This window comes from Agelaius tricolor, unplaced genomic scaffold (genome assembly GCF_023055355.1).
Source record: "Agelaius tricolor isolate 1412-34295 unplaced genomic scaffold, bAgeTri1.0.p SCAF_37, whole genome shotgun sequence".
NCBI lineage: Eukaryota > Metazoa > Chordata > Aves > Passeriformes > Icteridae > Agelaius > Agelaius tricolor.
Window position 1 is genome coordinate 4,805,612 of NW_027269297.1, and position 17,778 is coordinate 4,823,389.

The 17,778-nt window shown below is 48.9% G+C and overlaps 1 protein-coding gene across 9 annotated transcripts in view; it reads left to right on the forward strand.

The window, feature by feature from the left end:
* EXD3 (exonuclease 3'-5' domain containing 3) overlaps positions 1-17,778 on the forward strand; it is a 252,916-nt gene that overhangs the window by 49,927 nt on the left and 185,211 nt on the right. For 8 of the 9 annotated variants that reach the window (XM_071453773.1, XM_071453779.1, XM_071453772.1 and 5 more), the window contains one exon: positions 6,078-6,190. In XM_071453773.1, the coding sequence (XP_071309874.1) occupies positions 6,154-6,190 (37 nt within the window). In that variant the 5' untranslated portion in view covers positions 6,078-6,153. Of the gene's footprint in view, positions 1-77; positions 101-6,077; positions 6,191-17,778 lie in introns of those variants that run through there. The other variant, XM_071453775.1, reaches the window with a different exon arrangement.

Sequence of the window (17,778 nt, forward strand, 5' to 3'; positions counted from 1 at the left end):
CCCAGCGGCAGCACCGTCCTGGCAGCGCTGCCTGGAGCCACTCCGGGTGTGCTGGTTGTGTCCAGAGTTCGCTTTCCCAGTGGCTGGAGGTGATTGATGGGTAAGAAGAGTGAAATGAGCAGGGAGAGCTGGGTCGTGGAACTCTCCAGGCATGCAGGGAGATACATTCTTTGGTATCCAGGGCTTCCTCCAGGAGTTCAGGTTGTACTTATGCCCTGAGGTCACAACAATTTGCTTATTGATGTTAGGAACTTGGACAGGAATTCCATAAAAAATACATTCCTGTCAAGCTGGCGGGCTTCACCATGCTGAGGGAACAGCCTTGAAAATCCAACAGACTTTGACAGACATCTGTTGATGCTTTGTCAGCTGCTTTCCAGTTTTAATGTCCGAGCTAATGAGGTAGAGGGTGTTCTCTGGAGCAGTGTGGCTCTGCTGGCTTCTGCCATGAGTGTTCTGATTTGAAACTTCAGCACTTCCAACGCATCTTATTATGGCATGAATTCTGGGAAATTATTAAATTACTCCCATAAATTATCAAAAGTCAATAATCATTGAATAAATATTCCATTCAAGTGAAGCGATCTCCTTAGAATAAGCTCCAATCAAATGAATTTATACAGGAGGCAGGGTTGTGTCCTGGCCCCTCTGCTTCTGCAGTGCCAGTGGTCCTGGTGGTCCTGAGCAGCCCTGTCCAGATAGGAGCTCGTGGACCCCTGCTGGTTTCAGGGCCCTGGAGGAGAGGGAACATAGCCTGGGGTTCTTCACACAGGCCCAGAGTCATGGCCTGCACTGGTTGAACACTGCCTGGTTTGAATTTTCTTTTTTATTTCTTGCTTGTGTCAGTGGTTTTTTTTCTATATCCTTATCACAGCAAAGTGAAGTTTCCACTTCTGAGTAGTTAAAGATTTATGTGATAATGGGAAGTCTGTAAAATTAGGTGGAACTGCAATTTGCATTTCAACCTGAGGTGCAGAGAGGCTGCAGCCTCTTCATCACTTCTGCCCACTCTGAAAGAACATATGCTACAGACACAGCTTGTGAAAGGGCTTGGGAGGCAGGTCATTTGTGACACACTGCAGCCTGAGATGCCAGAATTTAAGCAGAGATTTTGAATGGTGTAGCTTAGCTGTGACATTGTGAAGAATGAAGCTTGTATGAAGTTCGTGAAGAATGAATGCTGGGTTTGTAGCTGATGGGAGCTAAATTGAAGCTAAACTGCATTTGAGTACAGAATCCAAAGTCTGTAAAAGCCAATGAAAAGGCACCCATGATCTTCAAAGGATGCTTTTGCAGGCACTCCTAGAACTACAGCTCCTTCTCCCATCTCCTAACTCATGTTTTTTTCTGGGGAGGGGTCCATGACAGTGGAAACTTCAGGGCAATGTGCAGCTTCCTCCAAGGGGCAGCTCCAGTCTCTGCTCTGGGCCAGGGACAGGAGCCAGGGCACGGCTGGGGCTGGGCCAGGGCAGCTCAGGCTGAGCTCAGGGCAAGGTTCTTCCCCCAGAGGGTGCTGGCACTGCCCAGGCTCCCCAGGGAATGGGCACGGCCCCGAGGCTGCCAGAGCTCCAGGAGCCTTTGGGCAGCGCTGCCAGGGATGCCCAGGCTGGGGTTGCTGGGAGCTCTGGGCAGGGACAGGGGCTGGGCTGGGGGATCCTGGTGGGTCCCTCCCAGCTCAGGGGATTCTGTGATATCTTTTTAAGCTGTGTACGCCTGTATGTTCTGTAACACACCAAGGCAATAAAAGGAAGCTTGTAAAATTGTGAAATAGGCTTCAAAATCCCCGTATGAAGACACCTACAAATAATTACTGCTTTGCAGTGTTTGTTTTCTTGTTTCTAAAGATTTAAGTGACTCTCACTTCACTTTTCAAATATTTCCCATACCCAGGCAGAATAGAAACCTTCTTTTTTTGTGGGGACGTTTTCTGAGAAGAGGTAAGATTTTTTTATATGGTCACTTCACCATGTTTTTGAGCATTAAGGGAAGCACCAGCTCTGGCAGAACTTGAGATACCAACCCAGAACTGATCCCATGGAAGTTAACAGACTCTCAGGAGGGAGACTTCCTGCTTTTCCCAGCATGGGTCAGGAGCACCTTGTTCACTCCAGCCCAGCAATGGCCCTGCTTGAACTGAAATCACTCAGAAGGAAACCAGTGGCCCCCAGTTCCCTGTCTGGCAGTGGCTGTGGCCTCAGCTGTTACTGAGAAAGCAGAATGGGAGTTCTGTTCACACTGTCTCCATCCACCTGGGGGTTGCTTTGCCCCTGGGGCAGTTGCAAGCAGGGCAGGTGTCAGACACTGTCCATCCATCCATCCATCTGTCCATCATCGATCCATCATCCATCCATCCATCATCCATCCTTTCATCTATCCATCCTTTCATCCATCCATCCATCCATCCATCCATCCATCCATCCATCATCCATCCATCCATCCATTGTTGCAATGTAATGCAATATCCTGTTTTAGCTATCCCAGTCCTTTCCCAGGTGTGCCAATACCTTCTCCCTTCCCCTCCCCTTGCCTCCTGCTAAGTGCTGTCCGTCAGTCTTTACATTCCAGCAAGGCATCATCTGATTGGCAAAAGTTCAAAAGATGATTCTCAGCCCTGGGGACATTGGGCTACCTAGGTGCCAATTCTCTCCTGAGCCTTCCCCGCTCCTACCTGGTTGGTGGCACACCTACCCCTTCCCTCCCCCTGTCCCCGGGGCTTAAAAGGACACTGGGACCATGCGGTCACTATTCTGTTGGAGCTGTTACAAGATTCAGAGACCTGTGACCCTGGAATAAAGCTCTGGATTAAACGCTCCGGCAGAATCCATCTCCTTTTCTCCTTCACCCTTGCCTAAAACCTTTCCACCAGAGGTAAAACTGAGTTCCTGCTTGCCTGGACTTGTTCCAAGTGCCAGCTACAACATCCAGCCAGCCAAAGGTGTCTCTGAGGTGAAAGCCACCTCAGTTGCCGCCTCTGATCCAGCAGCAAGGGTCAGACGAGCCCAGGCATGTTCCACCCAGTAATATTGGGATCTTATTCCAATGATCCATCCATCCATCATCATCCCTCCATCAATCCATCCATCCATCCATCCATCCATCCATCCATCATCCATCCATCCATCCATCCATCCATCCATCCATCATCCATCAATCATCCATCCATCCATCCATCCATCATCCATCAATCCATCCATCCATCCTTCCATCCATCCATCCATCCATCATCCATCCATCCATCCATCCATCCATCCATCATCCGTCAATCCATCCATCCATCCATCCATCCATCCATCATCCGTCAATCCATCCATCCATCCATCCATCCATCCATCATCCGTCCATCCATCCATCCATCATCCATCCATCCATCCATCCATTCATCCATCCATCCATCATCCATCCATCCATCCATCGATCCATCATCCATCCATCATCCATCCATCCATCCATCCATCCATCCTTCCATCCATCCATCCATCCATCCATCCATCACCCATCCATCCATCCATCCATCCATCATCCATCAATCCATCGATCCATCATCCATCATCCATTATCCATCCATCCATCCATCCATCCTTCCATCCATCCATCCATCCATCCATCCATGCATCCATCCATCATCCATCCATCCATCCATCCATCCATCCATCCATCCATCCATCATCCATCCATCCATCCATCCATCATCCATCCATCATCCATCAATCCATCCATCCATCCATCCATCCATCATCCATCCATCATCCATCCATCCTCCATCCATCCATCCTCCATCCATCCATCCATCCATCCATCCATCCATCCATCCATCCATCCACCTTCATGCCTCATGCCTAAGGCTGACTGTGTGCACCCTTATCTTTCCTGGCTGCAATACAAACCAAGTCCTGCATGGCACCAGCCATGAACTCGACATCACAAATCAAGAGCTCGACAGTGACCACACCTGCTGTGGAGAAAAGCCAGCAGTCCTTGGAGAAGCAGCTTGGCAGCTCTTTGCCTTTTCCTTTGGCCTTTTCCTCTGGCTGCTCCATGCTGGGTTTCCATACTGGGAATTGTTTGAACTAAGCAGGAGACACTCATGTCAGCAATTGCCTTCTTGTGTGCCATCACCCACCCCTGCACACTGATCACTGCCTCATCCTGCAGGACTGAGCATGTGCAGTTATCTTCTCCCTCTGGACACACTTGATTTAGACCTAATGGAAAAAGCTACAAACTGGATCCTGACCCCAAAAATAGCAGACAAGGAATGAGAGAATAGCCATTTGAATGGAGAACAATGGGATTACATTTAATGTTAATTCCTGAATTATTCTCATATGATGTCAAAAAGTGAGGCTTGAGCGATTTCAGATCATGTCAAGGTCAAAAGAAGCCCTGAGGAAAAATTGTGACTTTTTTTACTGTTCAAAGGAATTGAAGTGCCTCAAAGTGTCTTCTGGTGAGAAACTTCTACTGTAGTAGAAGCCCCATCTTGGGGCTTGTTTGAGCTGCTCTGGATTTGGGTGTGACCCCAGCATGCTGCTGAGAGGGAAGCTTTGGTTCCCTGTCCCCCAGGAGTCCTCAGGTCCTGCTGGGATTCCCATACATTGATATTTGAAGGGGGTGTCCTGAGATCCAGTCCAAGCTCTGCCATCTGCCCAAGCCTGTGTTTGTTGATTACTGTGGTGGGGTCCTGTGGGACACAACCTGAAAGCCACTGCTTGTGAATGGGGAAATTCTTCCCCTTTGCCCAACTGCTGAGCAGAGCCAAATTCTTCAGAGTCCTGGACCATGAATCTGCCATTTCAGTGGGTTTGTGTTTTTTGACAGATCATGGATGAATTACAGCCCTTTTTGTTTTCTAGGAGACAAATGGGGCAAAGTGTGTTTAGGCTAAAACATATTTGTTCCATTTTTGGTATCTTCCCCTCATACACACGTAGTTGGTTTTTTTTTTGGTTTTTTTTTTTTAGTTTGGAGGTAAAGACTTTAAAGAAAGTGAGGCCCTTTGGTTGCACAACATGTTGAGATTAATTCTGACCCTCTGGATCATATCCACAGCTGCTTGCACTTGGCAGGTTTGCTCCCAAAGGTGAGCCTCCCACTGTCTGTTGAGAATCCAAACCTTTTGAATGGCCCTGAGTGACATACACCTCATGTTAAACGTCGGGAAGAGACTTCCAGAGTCACAGATCATCTGTGGAGAGCAGGAGGCTGTTCCTGGGAGCCATCTGGATGCACTGCTTGTTCTGTGTCGTGTCCTGCTCCCTGGGGCCTCACTTCCACTGCTCCACAACAAACCCAAGGTGCTGCTGTGCCTCCAGCCAGCACAGGGACTTCAATCACTTGTTGTTATTGCCTCTCTGTTTGTGTTTTTCTAAGCATTTGTGTTCCACCAGCACACTCAGAGTGAGTGCTCTCGAGGGGGAATTTCCTTCCTTGTAAACAATCCTGCAGTGTGATTCAGCAGGAAGGATGTGGTGGTTAAGGCACTGGACTGGGATTTGGGAGACAGGGGTTCTGTTCCCAAATCTACCACAGTCAAGATGTGATGATGAGTGGAAGGGCAAGCAAACAAAGAGGAGGAGCTGTGTAGCTGTGGCAAAAACACACTTTCACATAGCCTGTTCGTCCAGATTGGGGTAAGGTAGGTCTGGGGTTTGCATAGAGTCATAGAATTGGCTGAGTTGGAAAGGACCTCAGGATCACCAAGTCCAACTCTTCACCCTGTGCAGTTTTGTTTGGCTACTCAAGTGAAGCGCCAAACTCCTGTTTGTGCAGTTCAAATCTGGAACTCAGCTTATTCCAGGAACCTAGCTGTGTTTTTAACTCCATGTTGTTTTACCTTCCATGGGCTCTCAGATGCCACTTTCCAGGGCTTCTTGGTTGACTCAATTCAGTTTCCCATTGCATTCTCTGATCTTCTGGCACATGTCCTATGGCTCCTACGCCATGTTGTACATGCATGTAGGTTCTCCACTCTCCTGCTAAATTCAAGGACAACAGACCACACACAAGATATTATCTTTCTCACACAGAGTGAAGTTCCTACAGTTTGACAGTAAAATCCCTCTACATTTTCTTTCCAGAAACAGGAGCTTGGGCTGCATCTCTGAGTTTAGACATCCAGCCTCAGCATCCTGATCTGGTGCCACCTTTGGGAGGATGAATCAGGACAGTTACTCAAGTGATCAGCCCACGGGTGAGTTTTCATTCAGCATTATTTGCTTTCCATTTATTTTCTTACTGCTGTTGGAGAAGAATGCTGAGTCACAAATAAAGCAAAACATGTGAATCAATGCCAAATTGCATGCCATAAAGATTATTGGATCTTTGAGGTTTCCTGTCCACATCTGAATATCAGCATTCTTAGAATTCTAGTCCAGGTTGAAAATTTTTCTAGCAATTTTTTCTGGAAGTTCTCACCAGTTTAGAACACAGGGGTTTTATTACTCTGTTAGACAATTCATTCTGCTATTTGCCATAACTTAGTTTTCTCATTAATTGCATTGGTAATTGGTTACCCTTTGCAGTAAGGGAAGATGTGCACACACCATTGTCAGGTATGTCCCATCAAGTCTGAGGGTCAGGGTCCCTGCTGGAGAGCTTGGATAGACAGGAATTTGTTACTTCTGGCTCAGACCTGCCATAATTTGCTCTCTTCTTCCATCCCCAACTTTGGCTGTGGGAGCTCAGCCTCGCGGAGTGCTGCTGGCAGTTTGTGCTGGGAGAGGCGGATGCCAGGGGCTGTGCCTGCAGCCTCCCAGGCTCTGCTCAGCCTGGGCTTTTTTGGAAGTGTCAAGGGGCATTCTTAGCTCTGACGTCAGGGCTATTTTTTGACAGTTCCCATTGTTCCCCAACCTTTGTTCATGGGTGAAGTCTTTTTGTCTGAGGCCTTTGTCAGAAATAGAGGCTGTTAGGAGAGCTGTCTGCTCACAGGTTGGGGGAGTTTTCTTTTGTTGTTGAGTCCTGAGAATTTCTTCCTTGCTTTTACAGACTCGCTTGGGCAAACTTGCCCAGACAAATGAGGGGATTGCTGGGATCTCCCCTTGCTGGGCCTGCAGGAGAGGGGTCCTCAGAGCCACCACCCATGTCCCCTGCTCTGGCTGTCCCAGGCCACATGGCTGGGGCAGAGCAATTTGGGGTTCTGATCATCTGCCTACACTAACACCCTTGCCATTGTCATGGGTTTGAATCTGGGGCTCAAAAATGGAAAATTTAGGAAAATTCCTGTGGTAGCATGAAATATCTATTCTCTAATACTCAGCACGTATTTTATTACTGTGAACAGGTGATGATGACACATCAGGATGTCATGGAGATTCATGAATCATCCACAGAAGAACCTAGAGGCTGGGTTTGGAGAAAAAGACATTCAAGTCTCTATAACACATCCTGGGTGCTTGTGAGAAGTGTCTGGTCAGAATATTCACAGATTGCTCATTGCAGCCTTCTTTTTTGTAGGTGTAATAAATGTTGTGGTTTGAGTTTAGATCCACTCTCTAAAACAGGCACAGGAATGAATCTGTCTGGAGGGACTAATTTTCCATGTATCACTCATGTACATTTTACACCTCCTGCTGAAGTGCTTAGTCCTGATTGCTCTTGGAGTCAAGTCCTGAGTTAGACAGGTGTGATCACTGGTGATTTACATCCTGACTGAGGATAGGGATCTTCCAATCTGGACCTCCATTTGTTCAGCTTCCAGCACCACCTATTGAGTTTTACATTGTTGGTTCATGTCATTCTCCGAGCTGCCACTGGAGCTATACTTAGAGAGGAAGGATATTATAATCTTGTGAAAGATTAAAATACTGTTACTGTAATCCAGCTGGAAGGGGAGACCTTTTCTCAGGGCGAGAGACAGCCAAGGTTTTTCCCATTCTGTCGTCCCCTTATATGCAGGAAGGAAGTACTGGCAAAGGCCCCCTGAGCTTCCTGAGGGCTGGGGAGCGTTTCCAGACACAGCCCTCAGCACCATCCATCAGCAGCCGCCAAACAATTGCTAACGAGGGGAAAACACCGCGGGATAAACACCGGGAACAGGGCCTGGGGACAGGGGCGGGGGAGAGAGACTGGGGAGAAAGACTGGGGGCACAGCCTGGGGAGAGAGCCTGGGAGCAGGGCCTGGGGAGAGAGAGTGGGGACAGGGCCTGGGGGCACAGCCTGGGGACAGGGCCTGGGGACAGGGCCTGGGGAGAGAGAGTGGGGACACAGCCTGGGGGCACAGCCTGGGGACACAGCCCTGCAGCCCAGCACCAGCCAGCTCCTCTGGGGCTGGGCCTGGCAGCAGGCACTGCACATTGGCTGCCCTTCCCTTTATCATTAAGCATCTTAATAATCAAAGTTCCCCTTCAAAGAAGCATCTCAACAAATGAGAAAGGGAGGAAGGGAGGCAAAGGGCTGATGTTTGCTGAGGAGCTGCTGTGCTGGCAGGTGGTGGGGCCTGGGGCCAAGGAGGTGCTGGGGATGCTCTGGGGTGCAGAGCAGCCCAGGTGATGTGTGGGTCACTGTGGGTGCTGGGATGAGGCAGAGCTTTCTGTGAGCTCTTCAGGGCAGTGCTGAGGCAAAGCCATCTGTGATGCCTTAAGGAAGGAGGAACCAAGTCAGGTGCGGGCCTCACCTTTGACTGGATCACCTTTGAGTAGGGTTCTCTCCAAGAAGAGGCTCAGAACTGAATTGGGATCTTTTTCCCTGTATAACTGCTTTTGTTTAAATGCTGCATTACAATATTTGGGTCATATTTTCAGATCTATCTGCTCTGTAACCCGTTTTTAACCATTCCTTAAACCAACTCTTTGGATTTATACTTTTCAGTATGGCTTTAGTATCCTCACAAACCTTGAGCTAGGAATTTCTCCCTACAAGTACCTGAAGGGAGTTTGTAGTGAGGTGGTGGTTTGGTCTCTTTTGCCCTGTGCCAGGGGACAGGCCAAAAGGAAACGACCTTAGTTGCAACAGGGGAGGTTCAGATTAGATATTAGAAATTTTTTTTTCACTGAAGGAGTGGTCAGGCTCTGTGCTGACTACCTGCAGGAGCACCTCCTCTGCCAGGCAAATGTGCCTTTCTGGGGTTCTTTCATTCCTTCTCCTCTGTTTCACTTTATTGTCCTTTGTCTGGGCTTGCAGCAGGCATGGTGTGGGCAGTAATCTCCTTAAATGCCTCTACAACACTCTGCAGGACAGAAATAATTTTTTATTTAAGGTCTATAAAGAATACAGGATTATGGAACCCTTATTTTAAAGCTGAAGATATTTCTGCAGTGCAAACAGTTATTTTTAAATCCATCAGAAATGCACATAAGCAACAGCAAGTGAAAAAGTAAAGAAGGTAAGAAGTTCCTGGGAATGGGATGGATAATAAACAGCAGCCCTGGCTGCATGGTTATGAAAACATTAACCCAAAAAATTTACCCATCTGGCCTAGAGCTGGAGAACAGCATGTTTCCCCATGCTCAGTGCTGGGTGTAGATGCTGGAAGTTGAAGCTGTCAACTTTAAAATAAAAAAAGCCAGACTCAGCAGCCTGGTTTCAGGTCCTGCTGCAGCCCCCCAGTCCCCAGCTGGTGGCATTGGGTACTCTCATTTCCCTGTTTGGGAGAGCATTAATCTTCCCCTTTGTGAAGCTGTGTGACTGTACACAGCAAAGTGCTCACGTTAACTGCATGCAGCATTTTGAAATGTCCTTCTAGAAAATAACTGATTTTGTGTTTGGTTGTCCTGGGCATCCTGTTTGGAAGGAGGCACCACTCAAGTGGTCCTGGGTGTGATTCTGCTCAGGTCCTTCATGCATTGATCTCGTTGTTATTTCATTAACCTAATGATGCCCTGTGACAGCAATGGGTTAAAGAAGAGACAGGACTGGTTTGTTGGCAGTGTCCCATGAAGTCCAAGGATGCCAGCTGGAGATGAACCCATGAGCAGTGAGGGGAACGTGGCACCCTGAAACAGGCACTGAGGGGGTTGTGTCAGGACACTGGGCTGGAAGGACTGGGAATTCTCAAAGAAGGGAGAGCAGGCAGGGACTGCCAGCCTGTCCTGACATGTGGCTCTTGTGGTTGGTTCATGGCTCAAGGGAAGTCTTGGGATTACCAGAGTCTTGGAAAAGACAAAGAAATAGGCTTGTGATAGTAAGTGCTGTTTGCCCAGAGATACAAAAACAGTGTGCCTGGGAAGAATGATGTTTAGATTGGATATGTGGTCATACAGCAGAAACTGATAGATAATGAAGGAGTTTTCCAGGAATTGCCTGCTGGTCTCTACATTCCTCTTTGCAAAAAGGCATGGAGTATAACAGCTGCTTCCACCCACTCTGGTTCTTTCACATAAATCTAGTGAAGAAAAGGGTCAAGTTAAATCCAACTGTCCCAAATACCTTCCCAAACCCTAGCAAGGTTCAGGTAACAAGCCTTGGTGGAAGAACATCCTGTGAAATCCAACAAGCACTAGTTATGAGAGAGACAGGAGGTGACACTGTCCTGCAGCCCAGGACCACTCGGTGCCTGGTACCATGCAGTGCCCTGGGAGGCTGCAGGGCAGCCCTGGCTCCTGGGCAGATGTGCTGTGTGCTCTGGGGCAGCAGGGGCTGCCTGCAGCACATAACCACAGCTCTGCAGCCCAGGTGCAGGAGCACAGCCCTGCCCGGGTGTGTGAGCAGGGAGGGACTCGTTTGTGCTGCAGTGGGAACGGGGAGCAGTGGACATGTCCTGCTCAGAGCCTGCACCAGGGTTTGCTGTGTGTGATTGTGCCTTCTTTTAAATTAAACTATTTTGCAAGCACTTCCTTCCTGCATTTCTCAGAAGGAGGGAGGGGGGTGTGCAAAGAATGTTGAACTGCCTTTGACGGAGGAGGAAAACTGAAGAAAACAAGAGATGCAATCCTAACTACTGACCTTTTACTTGAGCTTGGTGATGTTTTTCAGCAGCAGAGCCTCTGGGGAGTAACAGCATCCTCCTTGCTATTGTGCTGCCTGCCCAAAAAGGGGGCTAAAGTTCAGCTTTTATGATGTTCTCACTCTGGGCTTGTGGGAAAAAGGCCACATTCCCTTTCTTAGGTCATACGAGTGCAAGAGATGACAGAGTCCTACAGTCTAACCCCAGGGCAGGAGGCCAGTGCAGAATGGGACTGGGATAGACAGCTTGGTAAATACACTGCCAGCTTTTTCTCCTTATGGAGAGTCACAGCAGGTGGGAGGGCAATTTACATTGTTAAATTAAAAGGCACTGATTTATTTTATGTTGGTGTGTTATTGTTTCATAAGAGCACATGGGTCGCCATAACTTGTGATGGACTCTTGCACTTTATTGTTAAATCCTTCTTTTCCACTTTGGTCAACAGTTACTGGAAATGAACATTATCTACCAGGACAGAAACAAGAGGCAAATAAGCATAAAACAAAATCCCAACCTCCTCCCCAGCAAACTGGAGGTTTTCAGGGAACCCTCCATAGTTTTGAGGACTGGGATTATTGCAGTGGATGTTCTCAGATGGTGCTCCTTGGCCCTCAAACTGTTCCCTGTACCTGGGGCCTAGAGAGACACTGGTCCCTTTGCTCACAGGCCCTGATCAGGCTCTGTGTCTTTGAGCTTCCACCTGGTCTGACTGTCCCCCTTCCCTCAGCCACGTCTGGTGTTTCTCTCCATTGAGGCTTCCTTCAGCCTTGTTGAGGTGTTCAACAGACACTGAGCTGTTCTTTCCACATGGCATGATCCTAGCTGTGTTCTGCTTTCTGAAATGCAGGGTCTGGGAGCAGAGGAAGTAGTTCTGCCTGGAAAGGCTGCCTATCATAAGGATAAATTCTGTTCTAAAATTACAAATACAGTTTTAAAGTTTCTATCAGGCATACTGTTTAAAAAACAAATCTGGATGATGCTGACATGAACCTGTGCACTGACATCCTTTGGCAGTGCTGGTGACTGCTCCAGGGGCTCAGGGTGCTGACCAGCTCACAGCCCCCCTGTGAGCAGGAAGCTGAGAAATCCTGTCCTGGGGCTGGTGTGTGAGTTTGACTTCAGTTGGAGTCTTGTCTTCTGCATGGCAGAGCACATAAAACCTTCAGGTCACTGAAGGATAGGTGTGACTACCTGGTGTGCAGTCAGTACTGTGAGTTCTGGATGATAAGGAAAGGTGTGTGTTCTGGCAGAATGGAGCAAGTGGAAGTGCTGACTGATCAAACAGCTGAATTACAGCTGCAAGAGAAAGGTCTTGCTCCTGCCCTTGCACCCAGTCCTGGCACAGGTCACCTCTTTGCTCCTGTGCTGGTACCTTGGAGCCTTCCCTGACTTGGGTCAATTCCCTGTCCTGGCAAGAGCAGATCTGTGTTTTGGCCAAGTTCATTTTCTGTGGAGGTGAAGCAGAGGGACAGCACCAATGTCTGCTCTGTGACAGGGACAGGAGCCAGGACACGGCTGGGGCTGGGCCAGGGCAGCTCAGGCTGGAGCTCAGGGCAAGGTTCTTCCCCCAGAGGGTGCTGGCACTGCCCAGGCTCCCCAGGGAATGGGCACGGCCCCGAGGCTGCCAGAGCTCCAGGAGCCTTTGGGCAGCGCTGCCAGGGATGCCCAGGCTGGGGTTGCTGGGACAGGGGCTGGGCAGGGACAGGGGCTGGGCTGGGGGATCCTGGAGGGTCCCTCCCAGCTCAGGGGATTCTGTGATTCTAATGAGAATGAGTCACTTTGCTTTTGGACAGCTCATGTCCTAAGTAGAATGTCTTGGCACCAGGCAGGTGGTGTGATACAGGCAGGTATTTATTCAGAGTGCTTGAGGAAACGTGCAGATGCCAAGCCCACCTTTGGGTGGCTGTTTTAGGGGCACAAACGTGTTGGTGTTCCCTCCTTACCAGGGTACCCCACTCTGTGGCACGGTGGCTGTCAGTCTATGGCCAGAGGAGGCAGCTCACCCACCTTGTTCTTTTTATCTTTGACACTGAGCCTTGCCTTTGGAGTGGCTTCCAGTGACTGTCCCTCACATGTGGCAAACACAAATACTCAGTGACCTGAGCATGCAGGCAGATGTGTAGGTTCTGAAGGAGAAAAATGAGGTGCTTGGAGCCTGTCAACTCTCTGGCATTTCTGGTTATCACAGTGAGGGGGGAGGGAAATTAATGCTGTGAAAACAAGCCTGAAGATGAGGGAGGTTTGCCACAGACAAGGGATTTGGACCTGTGACAGAAAGCCCAGAGCAGTGGCATTCAGGTAACACCTGAAGTGTGTCTGATGAAGGCAAGATCACAGCTCCTGAAGATTATTTAATATTTCTCTGTCTTTCTGGCCCACAAGTTTTGATTTTCATGTCTGCCAGGACTTGCCCATGGCACCTTGTGGTGCTGTGTGGTGCAGGTGCTGGCCATGCACTCCTGCCCCACTGCTCCCCTCGTTCCTCTGCCAGCACTGAGTGGCTCTGGTGGCTGTGGAAGATCCACCATCCCTGCTGCCCCCTGGGAGGTGCCCATTTCACAGAGCTGTAGGCTTTGGCTCTACACATCGCTCCTTTAACCTTACTTAATTTTGGCTAATCTGAGAACGGATCTCTTTTCATTTTCTGCTGGATGCACTTTGCTCTGAGCTATACAGACACTGGGAGGGAGAAGAATTTGTCTAAATTGTTTGTTTTTCCTTGGGAAAAAAGAAATGGAGATTTATGACCAGTTTTCCCTCCCCAGGGCTCTCCCTCAGCAAAGCCCTGCTTCAGTGGCAGAGGTTTGCAGCGATTCAGCACGACAAAAGTTCACACAGTTCAGAGCTCCAACAATTACAGAGGAGCTTTTCTTGGGATTTTTAAAATGTCCTAGACACAATTAAAAGAATTTCTCAGCAAGGAGAGTGCAAGCTGGGGACTCTCCAGCAGATGTAATCACTCAAGGAAAACTTTGTTTGGCTTGGCTGGGCCCTGCCTTCGTTCCACGCTCTTTCATCCAACCACTAGGCTTTGTCTCAGCCTTTGCAGTGTCTCTCTGTCTGTCTTTCCCTCTTTCCATCTGCCCCACATTCCGCTGCAGGCTGAATGGGACAGCCTTAACCTGGCTACTTCCAAGACAAACAGCAAGTCAGATGGAAAAAGGGGGGCCCTTGGCTGTCAGGAGGCTCCGTGGTCACTCACTTCCTAGAATTAAAGGCTGGGAGTTGATCTGTAAGCCAGCCAAGCCAGAGACAATGACTGGGTTCCCATTTTGTTCCTTTGATACTGTCTTAAATATGTGCAATGACTGAGAAAACAAAATTTACATAAAGCAGAAATCCACTTTCTCATGCAATCTGCCCTGCCCCGTGTCCTCCAGTGTGGATGGCACAGGTGGCAAAGCTCAGCTGTTGTGTCTTACAGGGTTTTGGGAACCAGGCCTGTTCTTAGAAAGCCAAGCTGTAACAATTCCTGGCTATGATGGGATAGTTTTGGTGGCCACATGGATGGGATGGGTACAGCTGGAATTGGTGTTGGACTGCCTGGTCCTTGTGAGTCACTTCCAGCTCAGGAGGTTCTGGGATTCTGTAAATCAGCAGGAGAGATGCATTAAAGCCACTGTGGCCCCAGGTCAGTTCCAGTGTGTCCAGCCAGGCCCTGGTTTCGTGCCATGGCTTTGCCCAGCCTCTGGACAGGGGTATTGCATGTCCCACGTGTGACAGGGGTGTGAAGGTGCCTTCCCCTGCTCCAGAACCACCCCTGGACAATGCTGCTGTGCTTTTTGGAGGTGAGATTTTCAGCTTTAAACCCCAGAGTGCTGCTGGGCTGTAACCAGCTCATGGTGATTATTGACTGTGGGATTTGCAGGTTCTCTCACTGATGAAGCTGGGATAAGAAGGGGGCAGATTCCCTCTCGGGCACTGAGGGACATTTAAAATGCTGCAAAGTGCCTCAGGTTGGGTGGGAGGCCTGAAGAAGTGCCTGTGAACTGGTGCTCATGGGCACAGGGCCCTTGAGAGCAGCCTGAGCTCTGTGCGCAGCCCCAGGGCTGTGGCAGCCCCCCACCCTCTGTACCCACCCCCCCAGTGGGGCCCAGGCAGGGCTTGGGGTGGCAGATATCACACACTGAGCTGGCTCTCTGCTTTCATTCAGCGCTGTAACGCGGTACCACGCACTAAAGAGACTTTCCATTGGTATTCAGGGCTCATAGACCAGCTCTGCACGGTTCCTGCGCCTTCCAAGGGAAAGGACTTTTCCATGCATAATTTAATCACGTTCAGCACGGCAGCAGTGGGGTTTTTTTTTCCACAGAAAGTCTATAACATCTCATTGGTGAACTCCTATACTTGGAGAACTCTCAGTGCGCTTGCTTATCTCGCTCTCTCAGATAAACACCTCTCAGCATCCTGTTTTTCTTGTGCCATACGAACAGGAAGAGAGCAATTGTTTGAGATGTGCGTCAGTCAGAGCTGGAACCAGGCAGCCCCTTACCCTCCCCATCACCATGGAAACCACCAAATCCCTTCAAACACATTGGTGCTGAGCTGACAGGTATCCTGGCTTTTCCACTTAGCCTCCCCAGAGCTATGATTTTAACGTGCAGGACCTCTCAGAAATAGGGGGTTTTAATTTATCTAGGAGGTGCAGCTATAAATTTTCGAAGGAACAGCCATCACAACTTTGGTTTTAAGTAGCAGTGAGATCTTTTACTTGGCCATGGATTTGGTGCTAGGAGCAGTGGAAGGGCTTGGAGGCAGCTCTGCAGTCAGTGGGACTGTGGGGTGAGGGACTGGCAAGGTTCTGCCTGAGCCTTGGGCAGCATCTGCAGCGTGTCCTGGACAAGTGGCTTGAGCCAGCCTTGGGAAAAGCTGTTTTGCAATCACTGCAGGGTCACCTGGAGAGCTCTGTGTGTGGAGAGAGCAGATTTGGGATTTGGGAGTGATTGGAACTGTTCCTGGAACCTCAGGGTGGGATTTTCAAAAGCTGCAGTAGAAATATGGATGAAGAATGCATTGTTTGAAGGTTCTGAAAATGCTGAGTGTCAGTGCTGGTCTAGTGGCAGGTGTCCCTTCCCATGGCAGGGGAGTTGGAATGAGATGATCTTTAAGGGCCCTTCCAGCAAACTAGTGTGAGATTCTACCAGAGATGGAGTTTTTATCTACCACTCTGAGATCTAATTAGTCAGAGGAAGAAGGAGAAATTCTTTTAACTTAGGAGTTTAACCATTGTTTTATTCAACATAAGCAAAGCAGCAATTTCCCTCTGCCTCTGGAGGGCTTGGTTCAGCCTGGACAGATGGGTCTCCTCCACTTTGTTTACCCAAGTAAACATGTCACCATGTCCCCAGGTGCCACATCTCCACCCTTTTTGAACACTTGCAAGGCTGGTGACTCCTCTACTGCCCAGCACTCCTGGCTCTGCCCAGGGCCTGGCTCCTGTACCCAGTGACCTGGGAGAGGCCCTGCCCCATTCAGCAATGTGCTGCTGCTGAAATGTGCTCAGGGGAGGAACTGGCTGAAGAAAAGCTGGGAATGTCTTTTATACAAGAATCAAACTATTGTTACTGTTCTCAAAAGAAAGTTGGATGGCTTCAAAATATGTACTACAGCTTTTTAGAATTACCAGGTGGGTTTTTTCAAATAAAACTACTTAGGACACACAGTTAAAGGTTGTTAGGTTTAGAACTTGGGGATTTCCAGAGATGTCTGGAGGCAAAAAAATAGATATAATTTTAGCTCTATGATAGTACTCTGGATCTGATGATTCTTTCCCTTCCTGTGCTTGAGTCCTCTGGGGCTGCTGCTGTTCCTGGCAGTCTCAGTCTCTTACATAATTAAGAAGTTTCCCCTTTTATCCTGGACAATATCAGTTTTCTTCCCCTTTGCAGGGTTGATAAGTTTGAAAGAAGAAATTGTTAGTTTTCTGGAGTGCTGTTTTAGGTGTTTTTAAAGTAAATTTCCATTTCTATGAAAGTGTGATTAACTCAGTGCAAGGGCATTAACTGGCTGTGCCAGATCCTCCTGCTCCTGGCCTGAGGAGGTTGGCAGGACAGTGGGATGTGAGGAAGGGCTCATTCCAGGGCACTGATTGTTGTCCTCCTTCTGGGAACGTGGTGACTCGCTCCTCACCCTTCCCTCAACACCAAGTTGGTTTATGGGAACAAAACCTACTTCTCCATCACTGGAAAAATGCATGGAGCTGGTGCCTAAAGGAAGTAAGGGTTGCCTGGCTGAATTTCTGAAGGAAAAGAAAAACTGTAAGATGAAATTGTGAGTTTTGTTTAAACAGCTTTGAACACAGGAGTACAAACCCTGGTTTGGTCAGGATGGGGATCCACCCAGCTCAGGGCCTTGAGCCACCCCTCTGGCTGTGCCTGGCCGTGAGGGTGGAGGGAGAGGTGTAAAATGGGAAGGGAATGAGGGACTGCAGTGTTGTGCTCCCCTCCCATGAGTGTCCCCACTGTCCTGTGCCAGGGATTGTCATCCTGGTGCTGCAGAGCCCTTGACACTGAGGTTAGAGCCCCTCTGACAGAGGAGGAAGCCATGTGAGAGTATTGACAACTACCTGCACAAGGTTTATGATTGTTCCATTTTTAGGCTTTTATGAAGTTGGATTTCATTAACTGCCTAGAAAGGAACCTCTTGGTGTTATTTTTAGAATTGCTATTTCTGTACAGATTGCTGCACTTCTTGTCCAGCCATGCACTGAAAGCATCCCCAGATAACCTCTGTTTGTCTGGGGTGATGTCACACCTTGTTTGGGGCGACAGTGTGGGACAGCTCCTTCACTTCTGGGCAAGGGAAGTTTCTGCTGCCCAGGCTGGGTCATTGCAGGCACTGCAAGGATGTCCCAGAGCTGGGTGACTCCTTGGTGAGGTTTCATTTTTATTTGTTGAGTT